Below are 12,702 nucleotides of genomic sequence, written 5' to 3' on the forward strand. Positions count from 1 at the left end.
ATTCAGCATTCCTGTTATCAGGGCCTAGAATTCAGGTTTATGTTACTTTAATCATCCTTAAGTTACTGGTGACATAAGGATGTTTACAACTTACAGCACTTATATTCATCTGTTTTTATTTTCTTAAGTCATCTAGGCTTTTTTATTTTAAACCAACTAAAATTTTCTTTATCAAAGAATTTCAGATCTCTTTTTTTATGTTTATACATTGGAATATTTCATTGAAATTAATTTGTTCTTAAATGTTATTCTCTATAGCTCACATAACTAACTTGCCACATCTGAAAATACACTGGTTTATTAAAAGGATTTTGTACTGAGATTTTCTCATTATTTTTGGTAGCTGCCAAAATTCTAGTCAAGATTTTTTTTTTTTTTTTTTTTGTAGGAAAGCCATATCTACTCAAGCCTTTTGAATTTTTCCTTAGTCTTTGGCGACTGAATAAAGAACTTTTTTTTTTTGGCATTTGAAATGCTGTCTTAGCTAAAAACATTCCAATAAACTAAACCTTAAATACATTTTGAGACAAATCCTTCTAATCATTGCAGAGCTGTTTGAGGTTTCTGTAGCATGTTCTTTGTTTTCAAAGTTTACACTGAGAGTCTTGTTTGGAGATTCTGTGAACCTGATACCTACATGATATGGTCTTGTTTGTGAGTGTCCTAAAACTCAAAGTTATGAAACTAACTTGTGTCATTCTCCTTCCTGTCCTTTACAACTGTCTTGTTGGTCTTGGTGATCAGCACAATAGGAGCGTTTCTGTGAAAAGCAAGAGGTAAACTGCATGTTGCTTCCTCTGCCTAGAAAACATTGAAATTCATGTTGTTGCTGTCTCTCAAGAATCGATAGTAGCTCAGCAGACTTCTGACATAATCATCTATGAATGAACCTTGCACAGTGTTATGAAAGCAATCATTTTAAGCGCTTGAGTTAAAAAACTTTGAAGAGGAGGCCTGAATTCAATGCTGTGTCCCAAAATTTGCTTTCATACCTCTGTTCCAATATCTCCAATTTCCTGAAGTGATCTCCAAGATCTATGACAAGTAGACAAACCTTTATCTAGCTTAGTAGCTGCATGTTGGCAGAGTACCAGCTGATACAGATGCCCATTAACTATGTAATCTCTCTGCTGTGGCCAGAAATTCATCTGCTCAACCTGCTGCCTGTGACCAGCAGGTTGGAGTTGGGTAGGCGAGCACCATGGACAGGGCCTGCTCCCTGCCCGTCCAGAGCACTTTTAGAAGTAATACTTTGCAAAATAATCTAGATTGAATGACGTAAAAGATCTAGACTGCAAGTCCTTATTTACTTCCATATCTTGGAGCAGCTGATGTTTTGATCAGAGGCCGTTTTGTTCAGTGGCCATCCCAGTTCATTAGACTTGGTATTTTACCAGAAATAATTTTCTGGGTTTTGTGGCAAATGTTGTATGGCATCTTTTTGGAAGTTAAGTCCAGACAAGAAGCACTGTCTATAATATCCATTTCACTCTGAATAAAAAGCAAGTGCCCTGACTGTCATGGCATATTACACATATGCACAAAAGTCAGTGATTTTTCTGCATACGTAAGTAATGAAGCATCAGAAAGTTGGCATCTATGAGTAGTGTCATCAGGAAGGGTTTCAGAGCCTGGATTTAATGTAATATATGCTCACTTCTTGTTGCATAGCGTTTATGTGTACAATTGCTTTGCCTCTATTGTGTGACTACCAGGGACAAATTTTAAGGGCAATTCTGAGCTAGCTGGCAGCAGGGTGGATTACAACTTAACATCACACAAACCTTTTTGGCAAATGATAAAACTGGCAAGGTAGAATTGGAAAGACTTTGGATGCATTCAAGATCGTGTTTTTTCTTGTTTAGTGACTGGAAGGTAGAATGAGTTATCTCTAGTTCATGCCTGATACACAGGTTAAGAAACAAATTTGCACTGATATTAGCATTGCTTAATGTACATCTGCCTAACACAGCATCTTTGTCTATATGTACTTAGTTGCTTGGGATGAAATCTTTGCTTACTTTAGGCATAAAATTAATTGAAGGAATCCAGTTCTGTAGAACTTTTTTCCTTCTCAATTTTATTTCATGTCAGTGGCACTGAAAAACATGCTTAGCAAACAGTCATTTATATTCCTCAGCTACCCTGCTTAGCAGCTTACCTTTCACTTCGGAAAGCCAGTTTCCATTGACTTAGATCTCCAGTACATTCTCAGGGAGGCTTGTGCATCTACAAGCTTGCTTCTGTCAGTATTTTTGTCAGCCAGTTCCTTTCTGAATCAATATGCACAGCAATTGGTGTGGTCCATCACTACGGAGGCTTGTGGTCCAGTGGTATATGGCCAGTGACAACCTCCATGTTTTCTCTTATGCTGAGCTCAGAGCAAATTGTGGATTAGCACACCTAATTAAGAGGGGAGGCAAACGTACCGACTGTTTTGCAAAGGCATATGGCAAATTTTCAGTGTCAGTACAGGTGTTAAAAGACTTTGAATGCACTTCTCTTGAAGATTGTTGTAGCCTTTGACAAGCTGTGTAGAGTTCTTGTGAAAACATCCACTAAACATAGTAAACAGTGGCCCAAAAGGCATCCCTCTGACATTTGTGGGGTTTATAAGCCCTTGAGTATTGAGGGTGACTGAGCACTAGCACAGATTGCCCAGAGAGATTGTGGGATCTACTTGGAGATATTCAGAAGCTGACTGGGCATGGTCTCAGGCAACCTGTTTGTTCTCAAGATCCTCTACATCTCTTCCATAGGTCACTACTGCATTTTACAGAAAGGATGCTTCCATTATTTCAGATGTACTGCAGGCTTTTACTTAGCACAAGGTATAGCTGTATACACAATAAAGATGATCCTGTTTAATTAAATCTAGTGTAGTATTTACATTGACCCTTTTAACGAGAATTGCAGTATACACATTCACCATAGGTGGATGTGCACTTTGTTAAAATTTGTATATTGTACATTTCTTGTTTAAAAGTATTTTTCTTCGCACTTTGGCTGTGCAAAACATTTAAAATAGTAAAATGAAAATAAGGTGCAGATAACTGTGTTCAGGGAATAGTGAAGTAGCACATATGTGTTACTGTGGGAGAATGAATACTGCATATTCACCCAGCGTTGATTTGTCCCCTTGCCTGTTAAAATGACATACTGGTTTTTAAAAATTGAATGTCATCACTTAACTAAGTAGTGTATATATGCAAATAAAGGGCAGTGTTAAAACAAATTTTGCTACCTTGGCTCAAGATGTCCTAATTTTTTGTACTCAACTGATAAAATTACTGTTTAATGCTTTTTGTACTGCTAATTCAACATTACAAATATACCTGCTGTATAGCTACTTTATTTAATTAAAAAATAGGGATGACAAAATATTAATATATAGGAAATCAGGCAAGCATTTGTTTTTCAAAAAGAGACAACTTCATTGCTTCATAACCAGGTGGACAAAGTCTAGCTTTGAGGAAGTGTATGAAACAGAAAGGAAATCCTTTCCATTTCCTTTGCATACACTTTTTGCATAAAAAGGAGCAATGTGGAGGGGACGCTTGGCAAATTTTCAATAAACTGTTGTCTAGGTGTTAAGAGTCACATAATTTGGAAAATGAATTATATAAAACCTACTTCAGTTCTTTATTTATTCAGAGGACACTTCTGATATATTCTCAACTTACTCAATGCATATTCTCTTATCCGTACGTGCAGTGTTTGTGAAGATGCCTCTATTTTATCTATAAGCTCTTATAAATTCATCAGGTTTTTAGCTTTACTGTCAGACCATTTCTGCATCTCGCCAGACCTTTGTCCGGAAATCAGTACAGCCAAGATACATCTATATTTAGGGCCTAACAAATATAGTCTGATTTTTGTCATGCACGTTGTTGGATTCTGACTACCTTCTGCTGTTGACTTACTGGCAGTGATGTTTTATGGTTTTTAAGGTGTTTTCTCCTGTAACATCTGTGAATTCTGTAAATTTTTTTTTTCCTCTTCAGTAATTCCATTGAGAAAAGTTGTTTTAAATCTCAACCCTTCTGTTTGGTATAAGCTCTTACACATTTTTCTGGTTAATATTTCATCCTCAGCACGTTCAATTTCTGGTTCTGCTTTAGACACCAGGTCTCATTAGTGTTACCTTTTTTCCACAGACTGGAGAATTCTCAGCTCGCTTCCTCTTGAAGTTGCCTGTAGATTTCAGCAACATTCCTACATACCTTCTCAAGGTAAAATGAATGTCTAAGTTGACATTATTTGTGAGAGAGTATGAATTATTGAAATGTTCTTAGTAACTATTTTGACTTTCCTGACCTTCTCCTTTCCAAAAGTTTGGAAGTCCATGATTTCTGGACCTGATTGGATTATGTTTTGGAAGGTGATATGCTGTTGTTTTGCGTGCTGTTTTACCAGGCAGTGAGTATACACCTAGTACTGATGACACAAACTGAAAGTTTTGATTATTTCTTTGATTCGTTGTTTACAATGAACACTAATTTGACCAGATTCTTTAGAAAGGAGGACTATAGAGTATTGATGTGAATTGAAAAAAAGTATTTCTCTCTTTGCTAAGAGGAAAAAAAAAAAAAAAAACAAAAAACCTTGTGAGAAACTACTAACATGGAATAATTTGAAATTAGTATTTTTCACAGCAGGACACACTTTTAAGCAGTTGCTGTGGAAGCCCATCATAAGGTTAATGTTACTATATTCAGAGAATGCAGTGAGAGACCTGGGTTCCCTCTGTCGATCAATACTCTCAGAGTGAAGTGCTAGAACTTCTACTGCAGACAGAGATTGCATCAGGTGATGTTACCGACACCCATCTTTCCTTTAAACTGCATATCTGCCCTCCTTACTCAGCTTTTTACTTTTAAATATTTGGAAAGACAAACAGCTACTTAATGTTTAGCAGCTAATGTGTTGAGATGAAAATACCAGTGTAGATCCCATTACCTCCTCTTCATCTTATTGTTAGAGCTATCATCAGCTATTGTTAGATCAAAATTGCAAGTGTGACACTGCAGTGTTTCTCCAAATAAGATGTCTTGAGTTAAGAACCATGAAAATAAAGGCAGGCACAACTACAACCTGACTGAAATTTTTGGTCGTAGTCTGAGATAGGTACCCTGTGATCTCTTTACCTTCTGTAGACTGCTGTTTGAGTAATGAGCCACTCCTAACTTTCTCAAAAGCATCCAGATATTTTCAGTTTGTTCCTGCGTTCACAGTAGCAGCCCTTCTCCCAGCTGCTGCCTTTCATCTGGGCCTTCTCTTCTCACTTAATGGGAACAGTTCCAATCAGTTGAAGAGGGTTGGCAAAGGCCTTTTTAGGAAAGATGGCACTGAGAAGAGTATGCCTCAGTAGGTCACCTGGACTGCAGGATAGCTGTGATTTGCTTCTGAAAGACTCTGTGGAAAAAAGGAGTCGGAGAACATCTTAACATGAACTATACTGTCTGCTCCTGCCAGAACTCCAAGTGCTGTATTTTCCAGGAACAATTTTAAATTAGTTAAGAGTTTCAGGACAAGTGCATAACCAGTATGTTCAACAGCTTCAGTCACGAGGCTGTCTTATACCTCTGTTTAGCCTCTGGGGAAACTGCATGACTTGGAGGTTAGAAGCTGGTGTATGACTTATGTAAGTAACTGGCATCATGTGGGAGCCCTGTGATAGAAAAAGACTCTACTTCTGTTTCTAAAGAGTAACGTTTTAATGCATGAGACCATACTTCTTACTGTAATTCCCTATCACACTCACTAAACATCTTCCACCTGCTCTAAACAAGGTTGGTATATTGTGGATAAATCATTGATGCTCCACAACTGCTTCCTGGAGTCTTGTTCACCCCAAGTGATTCATTAGTCTGAAGGAAAACCTGTATTTATTTTGTGTGCATATATAGATTGTGTGCTGTGAAGAGACATGCACAGAAGGTAGCAGAATCAAAGTTTCCCAGTCTCCCTTTATTTTGATATTTCCAAAAACTTACTGTCATACTGGGTTTTTAAAATTATTATATTTTTGTATGTAATAACCTGGATTTTTATAACAGCAGATCCTTCTCATGGGCAACGTACTGACGAAATCCTTAGCTTTCTTAGGCAGACTTCTGCTATGCAAACTGACATGTTAACTGTCTGTGGTAGGAATGTAATACATAGTCTGGATGAGTAGCTACAGGAGAAGTATTATTTTATTCCAGTAGTGTTTGTTGACAGAAGAAGTATGGTTTGACTCAGGCTCCAGCATGGACTGTGACAGAGTAGCACGCATGGATCTTTTGCCTCTGCTGCCTTTGGCTTCTTATGTTCTGACATTATCAGCTATATGAATATTGTATCATATGAAAACAATGTAAAGGCAGGTAGAATTGGAACTAGTTTGCTGTGGTTGAAGTAATTATGCTCTGACTACTCCAAATTCGTAAAACTATTTAAACAAAATCAGATTTTTTAAGCTGTCTGTGTCTGTCTTATTTCTTTCCTTTATTTTGGATGAAACTTTTGACATAAATAGATCTTTGATTTGTTGCAATAAAATAGGTGTTTATTTTGCATTGTGTCTGTCAGTTACGTTGACTTCAGTGCTACCTGGTGGATTATGGTACATGATAGAGCATCTATTGATGCTCTGGAAATAATTGTTGATATATTATCCTGAAAGATGGAAGAGCAGTCAGTAATTGAAAGATGTTAGTACATTAACAGCTTAATGTTTAACTGCAGAATTTAATGTGTTTGAATTATGTTCTAGTCTGTAGCCAGTCTTAAAGTGTACTGTACCTTCTCTGTAATGATTTGAAAAGTTCAAACCTGTGTTATATTTTCTCTGCAATCTTCTTTTTTGATATTTAATTAATACTACTTGCATTAAAATCTGGTGAAATATTTAAAGCCATTATTTTTGCCTCACCTATCACTCCTAGTATCCCAATGATATGTAATGCTGTCCTGAAATTTTTATTGATGTTAGTAGGTAATCACACCACAAGTGTGACTAAAGCTTTGTACAGTAAGCCAATATTCAGGTTTGAGGCAGTCTGTAGTGTTACAGAATCTTTGGAGGTGTTGGGAATACAGTTGGGAATTGTAAGAACTTACTCTGTCAACTTTGTACTGATGATGGTGAGAATATCCTCCTTTCCCTATAAAGAATACAAATTTGAAGGCGTATTGTAAGTTGGGTTGTTATGGACTGGAGAGGTGGATTTACCAGGTTATTTTAAAGGTATTCACTGCACGAAACTTAAAATTCAGTTCAAGTGTGTGTGTGTGTGTTTTAAGGAGAATAGCTGAGTATATGAAGAAGAGTGAGAATGATTAAAAGAGCAATGCAGAGTACACTCTCTTCCTTTAAACTCTAAAATTCTAGTAAAAGTTTTTCAGTTATTATTTATTTGGAAGCATAACACCCCTTGTAATGGCTGCAGCAGATAATTTTTTTTTTGTAAGTTCTTTTGGTGAAGTTATACTTTAATACAAAGGTTTTGAATTGAAAGTGGGCCTTTGTATGCACTTTTACATTGTTTTTTTATGCAAACCCATTTGACATAAATGAAAATTTTAAGTGTTGAAACAACTGCAGAATCAAGCTGGTGGCTCAAACTACTGCAAGGTTCATTATTGGCAAGTCTTTCATTAAGGTTCTCTTATTTGACAGGAACGTGGCTTTGGCTCAGGAAGATGCTTACATCTGTATCTGTACTGTTATACTTTCCCTTACCCTTTTTTGCAGTTGGATTTTTAATCAGCATGTTCATTTTGGGTGAAATTCTTTTCTGTTTGTTGCAACATTTTTAATTTTCGCTACAGTACTTTATAAATGGAAGTATTCACTGTACGTACTGGTTTTGAGGGTCAATCTGTAGTTCATATTTCACAGAATCATCTAGGCTGGAAAATACCTTGAAGATCACCTAGTCCAACCATTAGCCTAACACTGACCATTCACAACACCATATCCCTCAGCACCATGTCAACCTGACTCTTAAACACCTCCAGGGATGGGGACTCCACCACCTCCCTGGGCAGCCCATTCCAACGCCCAACAACCCGTTCTGTAAAGAAATGCTTCCTAATATAAACTTTCCCTGGTGCCAATTTGAGGTCATTCCCTCTTGGCCTATTATGTATGTTACTTAATTAAAGAGACTCAGCCCCATCTCTCTGCAACCTCCTTTCAGGGAGCTGTAGAGGGCGATGAGGTCTCCCCTCAGCCTCCTCTTCTCCAGACTAAACACCCCCAGTTCCCTCAGCCGCTCCCCGTATGACCTGTGCTCCAGACCCTGCACCAGCTCTGTTGTCCTTCTCTGGACACGCTCGAGTCATTCAGTGTCCTTTTTGTGGTGAGGGGCCCAAAACTGAACACAGGAATCGAGGTGCAGCCTCACCAGTGCCGAGTACAGGGGTCAGATCCCTTCCCTGTCCCTGCTGGCCACGCTATTGCTGACACAAGCCAGGATGCCATTGGCCTTCTTGGGCACACTGCTGGCTCATGTTCAGTCAGCTCTCAGTCAACAGCCCCAGGTCCCTCTCTGACTGGAAATCATATTTCTGCCACTTTACAAATACTACATATGCTATAGTAATACTGAAGGCGATAGACTTAGCATCTAAAATACCTCATCCAAATTTTGTTTCATTCTTTGTAATTTTGGTCAGCTGCAGGGACATGTGTTATCATAATGACAATTCATTAAATATCCAGCTCAGTAATTTACAAATTTTACTGGATTATGTGACTGTAGTATGATTGCACAGTATGAGTGAACTTGGAGTATGTTGCCAGTGATGCTGTTGAAAACAAGACATTTAGGTATTTTATTTCCATGGGTTTTGAGGTTTTGGCTAAGGTGTGCTCTGATTGCCACCACCTTCTTGTATGTAATTTTTAAAGCATTCATTTCCTATTCTTATGTACCTACTGCTTGTGCCCTGCTGACTAGTTTATAGCTGGACCAATTTAGCTATGACACTATGACCAGCAGCCTTCCAATAATTTCTTACTATTCAAGTGTAAAGGAAATTTGCAAAGCAGACCTAATTTCTTTTTGTATAAGATTTTTTAAATCTTTGAACCTGTTTTTTTCTGACGAGATTTTTTGTGATGACCATTGTATTTAATGCATATCTTTCAGAACTGAAACAAATAACAGACATTGTCTAGACACATTGCCAGGGGCCAAACAGTTGTGTGTAAGACTGTCAATGGAAAAGGTTTATCCTCAAGTTCAAATTGAAAGATAAGAACATATTTGTGTTTTTCCTTACTGTGATTTCATCATTTGGAAGTCTGTTAAAAGATTTCAGTGCAACTTTTGTTTACAACGTAGACCAAATTCCAAGTACTGTGAAAAGACTGCAATACTTGTGTATGTTTGAGTAATCAACTATAGTAGACAATAAAAGTTAAGTATAATAGGCAAGGTCATATGAGATTTTTTCTAGGCCATTTTCTTTACTATTGTGATTTGGCAGTTTGATTTATTTGACAGCATTTAAGGTTTGTGTTAAATTGCTGGAAACACCAAAACACAAATAAGCTTGTATAAAAACTAGTACCTCTGCTGTTTAACTCAAAAATTTGAGCTAAGTATTCTGAAAAAGTATAATATTTTCTTTTGCTTTTAAACTTCATTTGATTTTGTTGGTAGCTGGCTAACTAAAACCTGATGTGTAGTGTCTTAAGGTCACAAAGTCACTGGCAAGAGGGAATTAGAGTCCAAATCTGACTTGATCTTCTTAACTAGACTATTTTACACTGTGCTGGGCAGCCACCTCTCAAAAGAGTGTAGAGCATTATGCAGTATATACTATTTGACTGTCTTCCCATGATGTATATGTCTTCTGTATTGGGTGGAACGATGGACCTGTACATCTTATGAAGCTTGTCATGTCTGTGGTGCCAGCAGTCATTTTACCTCTTACAAACAGGAAAACTGGCAATTACTAAGATGTGTAGGTAATCCTGAAGTAATATATAGTTCTCATAATTCACAATATTTTGACCATGCTTTCCACAGAGATCTTTTAAACTAATATATAATTGCTATTAATCTTATACTACTTAAGACTTTGTGAGAGAGGCATAAATTTAAATTCCTGAATTGCATTCCATGTTGTATTCCTTATCTTGAGATATATGTAAGCATTTGGAGCAAACAGTTTAAATTTTAAAGGTAGATGTCAGTATGATATTCACTAGATTGCTTACTGTACCAGCACTTAATTACTTAAACAGAATATGGAATCGTCAAAGATTGTCTAGGTCTCTTCTGTTAATAAAGGCAAACTTTATAACATGCAATTATAATGAACCATTGAGATTTTAGATTAGAAGTGGGTCTGTGCAAGTTAGTACCGGCAACGTTCGAAACAGAATAGTTTGTAGTAGCTGAAGCCAGTAAATCGTACGATCTAGAGGGCATGAAAATAAATGTAACCTGTGTGTGTAGAAGGCATTTATCAAGAAGAGATGTCACCTTTTGTTTTACCAGCGTCCAGAAATCTGTGGTTTGCTTTTGCTGTCCACTTTTTCATCAAAAAGTGCTAAATGAAGTACTATTGAGGAACTGTTCCTTTTATTCAATATGCTGGCCAGTGTCAGCATAGCAGCCTGTTGCCAGAAGCATTCAAACTCCAAGCAGGGGAGCTTTCATAATGAGGCCAAAAATTTAAAAAAAAAAAAAGAAAAAGGGAAAAAAAAAAAAAAAAAAAGGTGTTCATGTTGTGAGTTGTTTTTGGCAGTTTAGGAAGTTGTGAGAAAAATAGTGACTTTTCTGGTGATAAAATATTTTCAAGTGTCTATTTTTTCATAATATATTAAAAAAATATAGGATCTATCAGCTGTAAAGGTTGGGGGGTTTTGTTTTGGCATTTTTTATTTAGCAGGATGTTTCAGTTGTCACTGTAGGTAAAAGTGTAGGATCTTAATTATTCCACTGTATAGAAATGTTGGGCTTCTGAGCTAATCTTGTTGCTTCAGTCTAATTATTAACCTTACAGAGTTTTGCAGAATAGGTCAGCCCTCTTGCTTTGCCACAGAATCTATTGATTCTGGCAATGGAGAGTTAAGAGTAAAGTGTTACTGCTATAATACAGTGAAGCTCCAGAAATATTTACAGAAACTACGATTTAATTAGTCATCCTTTCATGATTTTATTCTAGTATCTTCTGCCCACAAACCAAGGGAAGTAAAGCCCTATAAAAGTATACTTTATAAGTAGAACATGTTATATTTGAATTTTGTAAACTGATCCATTCCCTTCATTCTCACTAAATTTTATTAGTACTTTTCATCAACATTATTTGTTTGTAGTAACTAGTCACTAAAACCACATAAAACATGTTAGTGTCAGGAGCACCTAAAGTTCCATATGCTGAAAGCCAAAAGCAAAATTTTTAAATCGGCTTTTTCTGTAATTTATTGGGATATTTTGTTAATAAAATCTGTCAACTGGAACAGCTCATTCTGCACAGCTGATGATTTTTATAGGTTATGATCTTAATATGAATCATAATCTCCAATCAACTGTATTTCTGATTACAATTCTCTTATATTTAAACATTTTATTTTTATAATGCAATAGTAAAGGAAAGGACTACCACATCTACTGATAAATTAAATCTCATATTCATCTCAATTACTCTAATTTTTCTCTAATTTAATAGAACTACTAAATTGCTATTTTGAGAAGAGTAGAAATAGGGTTTAATTTTCAAAAAAATTGAAGAAAAAGGAGTTTAAAAGAACAGCTTCTGAAATTTAAAAGCCTTTTCTGCATCTGTTGGGAAAGTTTACGGACACGTTATGTTTCATGACTTGATTCAAATTTACTGCCTTGTTAGGGCTTGTAATTTGTACTATTGCTTTACATTTGCATTCTATGTATTGCATAGGAAGAATGGAATTCAATAGCCATAAAAATAATTGCAGGTTATTACATAATGATGGTGCTTGTTTTATCTGTCATGGTCCACCCCTACCTAGTATGTAGAACAAGCAATGTGCAGTGGTCTTAAACTGGAAAGAGGATTTTGGATATATTTTTTTTTCAAAACTTTTTCTTTAGTTCCCCATTGCCCTTTCTTCTTGAAAGGAGAAATATTTGAGAAGTTGTTGAACATAGAGTATGAGCATAGCAATAATCCATAAAATTCATTAGCCAGCAAATCTGCATTTGCAAATACAGAAGTACATAAAGCATGATGGTAGGTTTCTAAGGATATTTCAGTGCTGAGCCCACAGCCTCTTTCTCTTAAGTTTCTTCCTTAGGCTTCAGATCAGGGTTTAAGTCCTACAGAAACTCATATTTTGAGGTTTTAAAGTCAATTTTGTGTACAAAATTGCCAGTTATTTACTGTCACAATGATTGGTTTGGTTTAGTGTTTTGGGGTTTTTTAGTTCTGGGTTTCAGATTACTAGATTATGCCTGTCTTCTTAAGAAAGAATAGCACTAACATAAATGTACATCTGTATGATGATTTCATGTGATTCTTAGTCTTTATTGTTTTGCATTCTGTGATGTGCAGTGGTAAACACACAAAATCCTTTGATGACTGTCAGTCTAAGGGGGTGTGTGGGTTTTTTTAAACATGTATCTGAAAAATAACTGTGTAGCTGAGTGTATTACACTGCTCACTTTTATTTGGTTTCATATGTTTAAAGGTTTAAGCCAAAAATACAAAAAACCCTAG

At 36.3% G+C, this 12,702-nt stretch overlaps 1 protein-coding gene across 2 annotated transcripts in view; it reads left to right on the plus strand.

Moving 5' to 3' along the window:
* Window positions 1–12,702, plus strand: part of BABAM2 (BRISC and BRCA1 A complex member 2) — a 177,433-nt gene that overhangs the window by 52,516 nt on the left and 112,215 nt on the right. For both annotated transcript variants that reach the window (XM_074897058.1, XM_074897059.1), the window contains exon 6: window positions 4,158–4,232. In XM_074897058.1, coding sequence (XP_074753159.1) covers window positions 4,158–4,232 — 75 coding nt within the window. The remainder of the gene's footprint in view (window positions 1–4,157; window positions 4,233–12,702) is intronic.

The sequence above is a fragment of the Athene noctua genome, chromosome 1 (genome assembly GCF_965140245.1).
Source record: "Athene noctua chromosome 1, bAthNoc1.hap1.1, whole genome shotgun sequence".
Taxonomy (NCBI): Eukaryota; Metazoa; Chordata; class Aves; order Strigiformes; family Strigidae; genus Athene; species Athene noctua.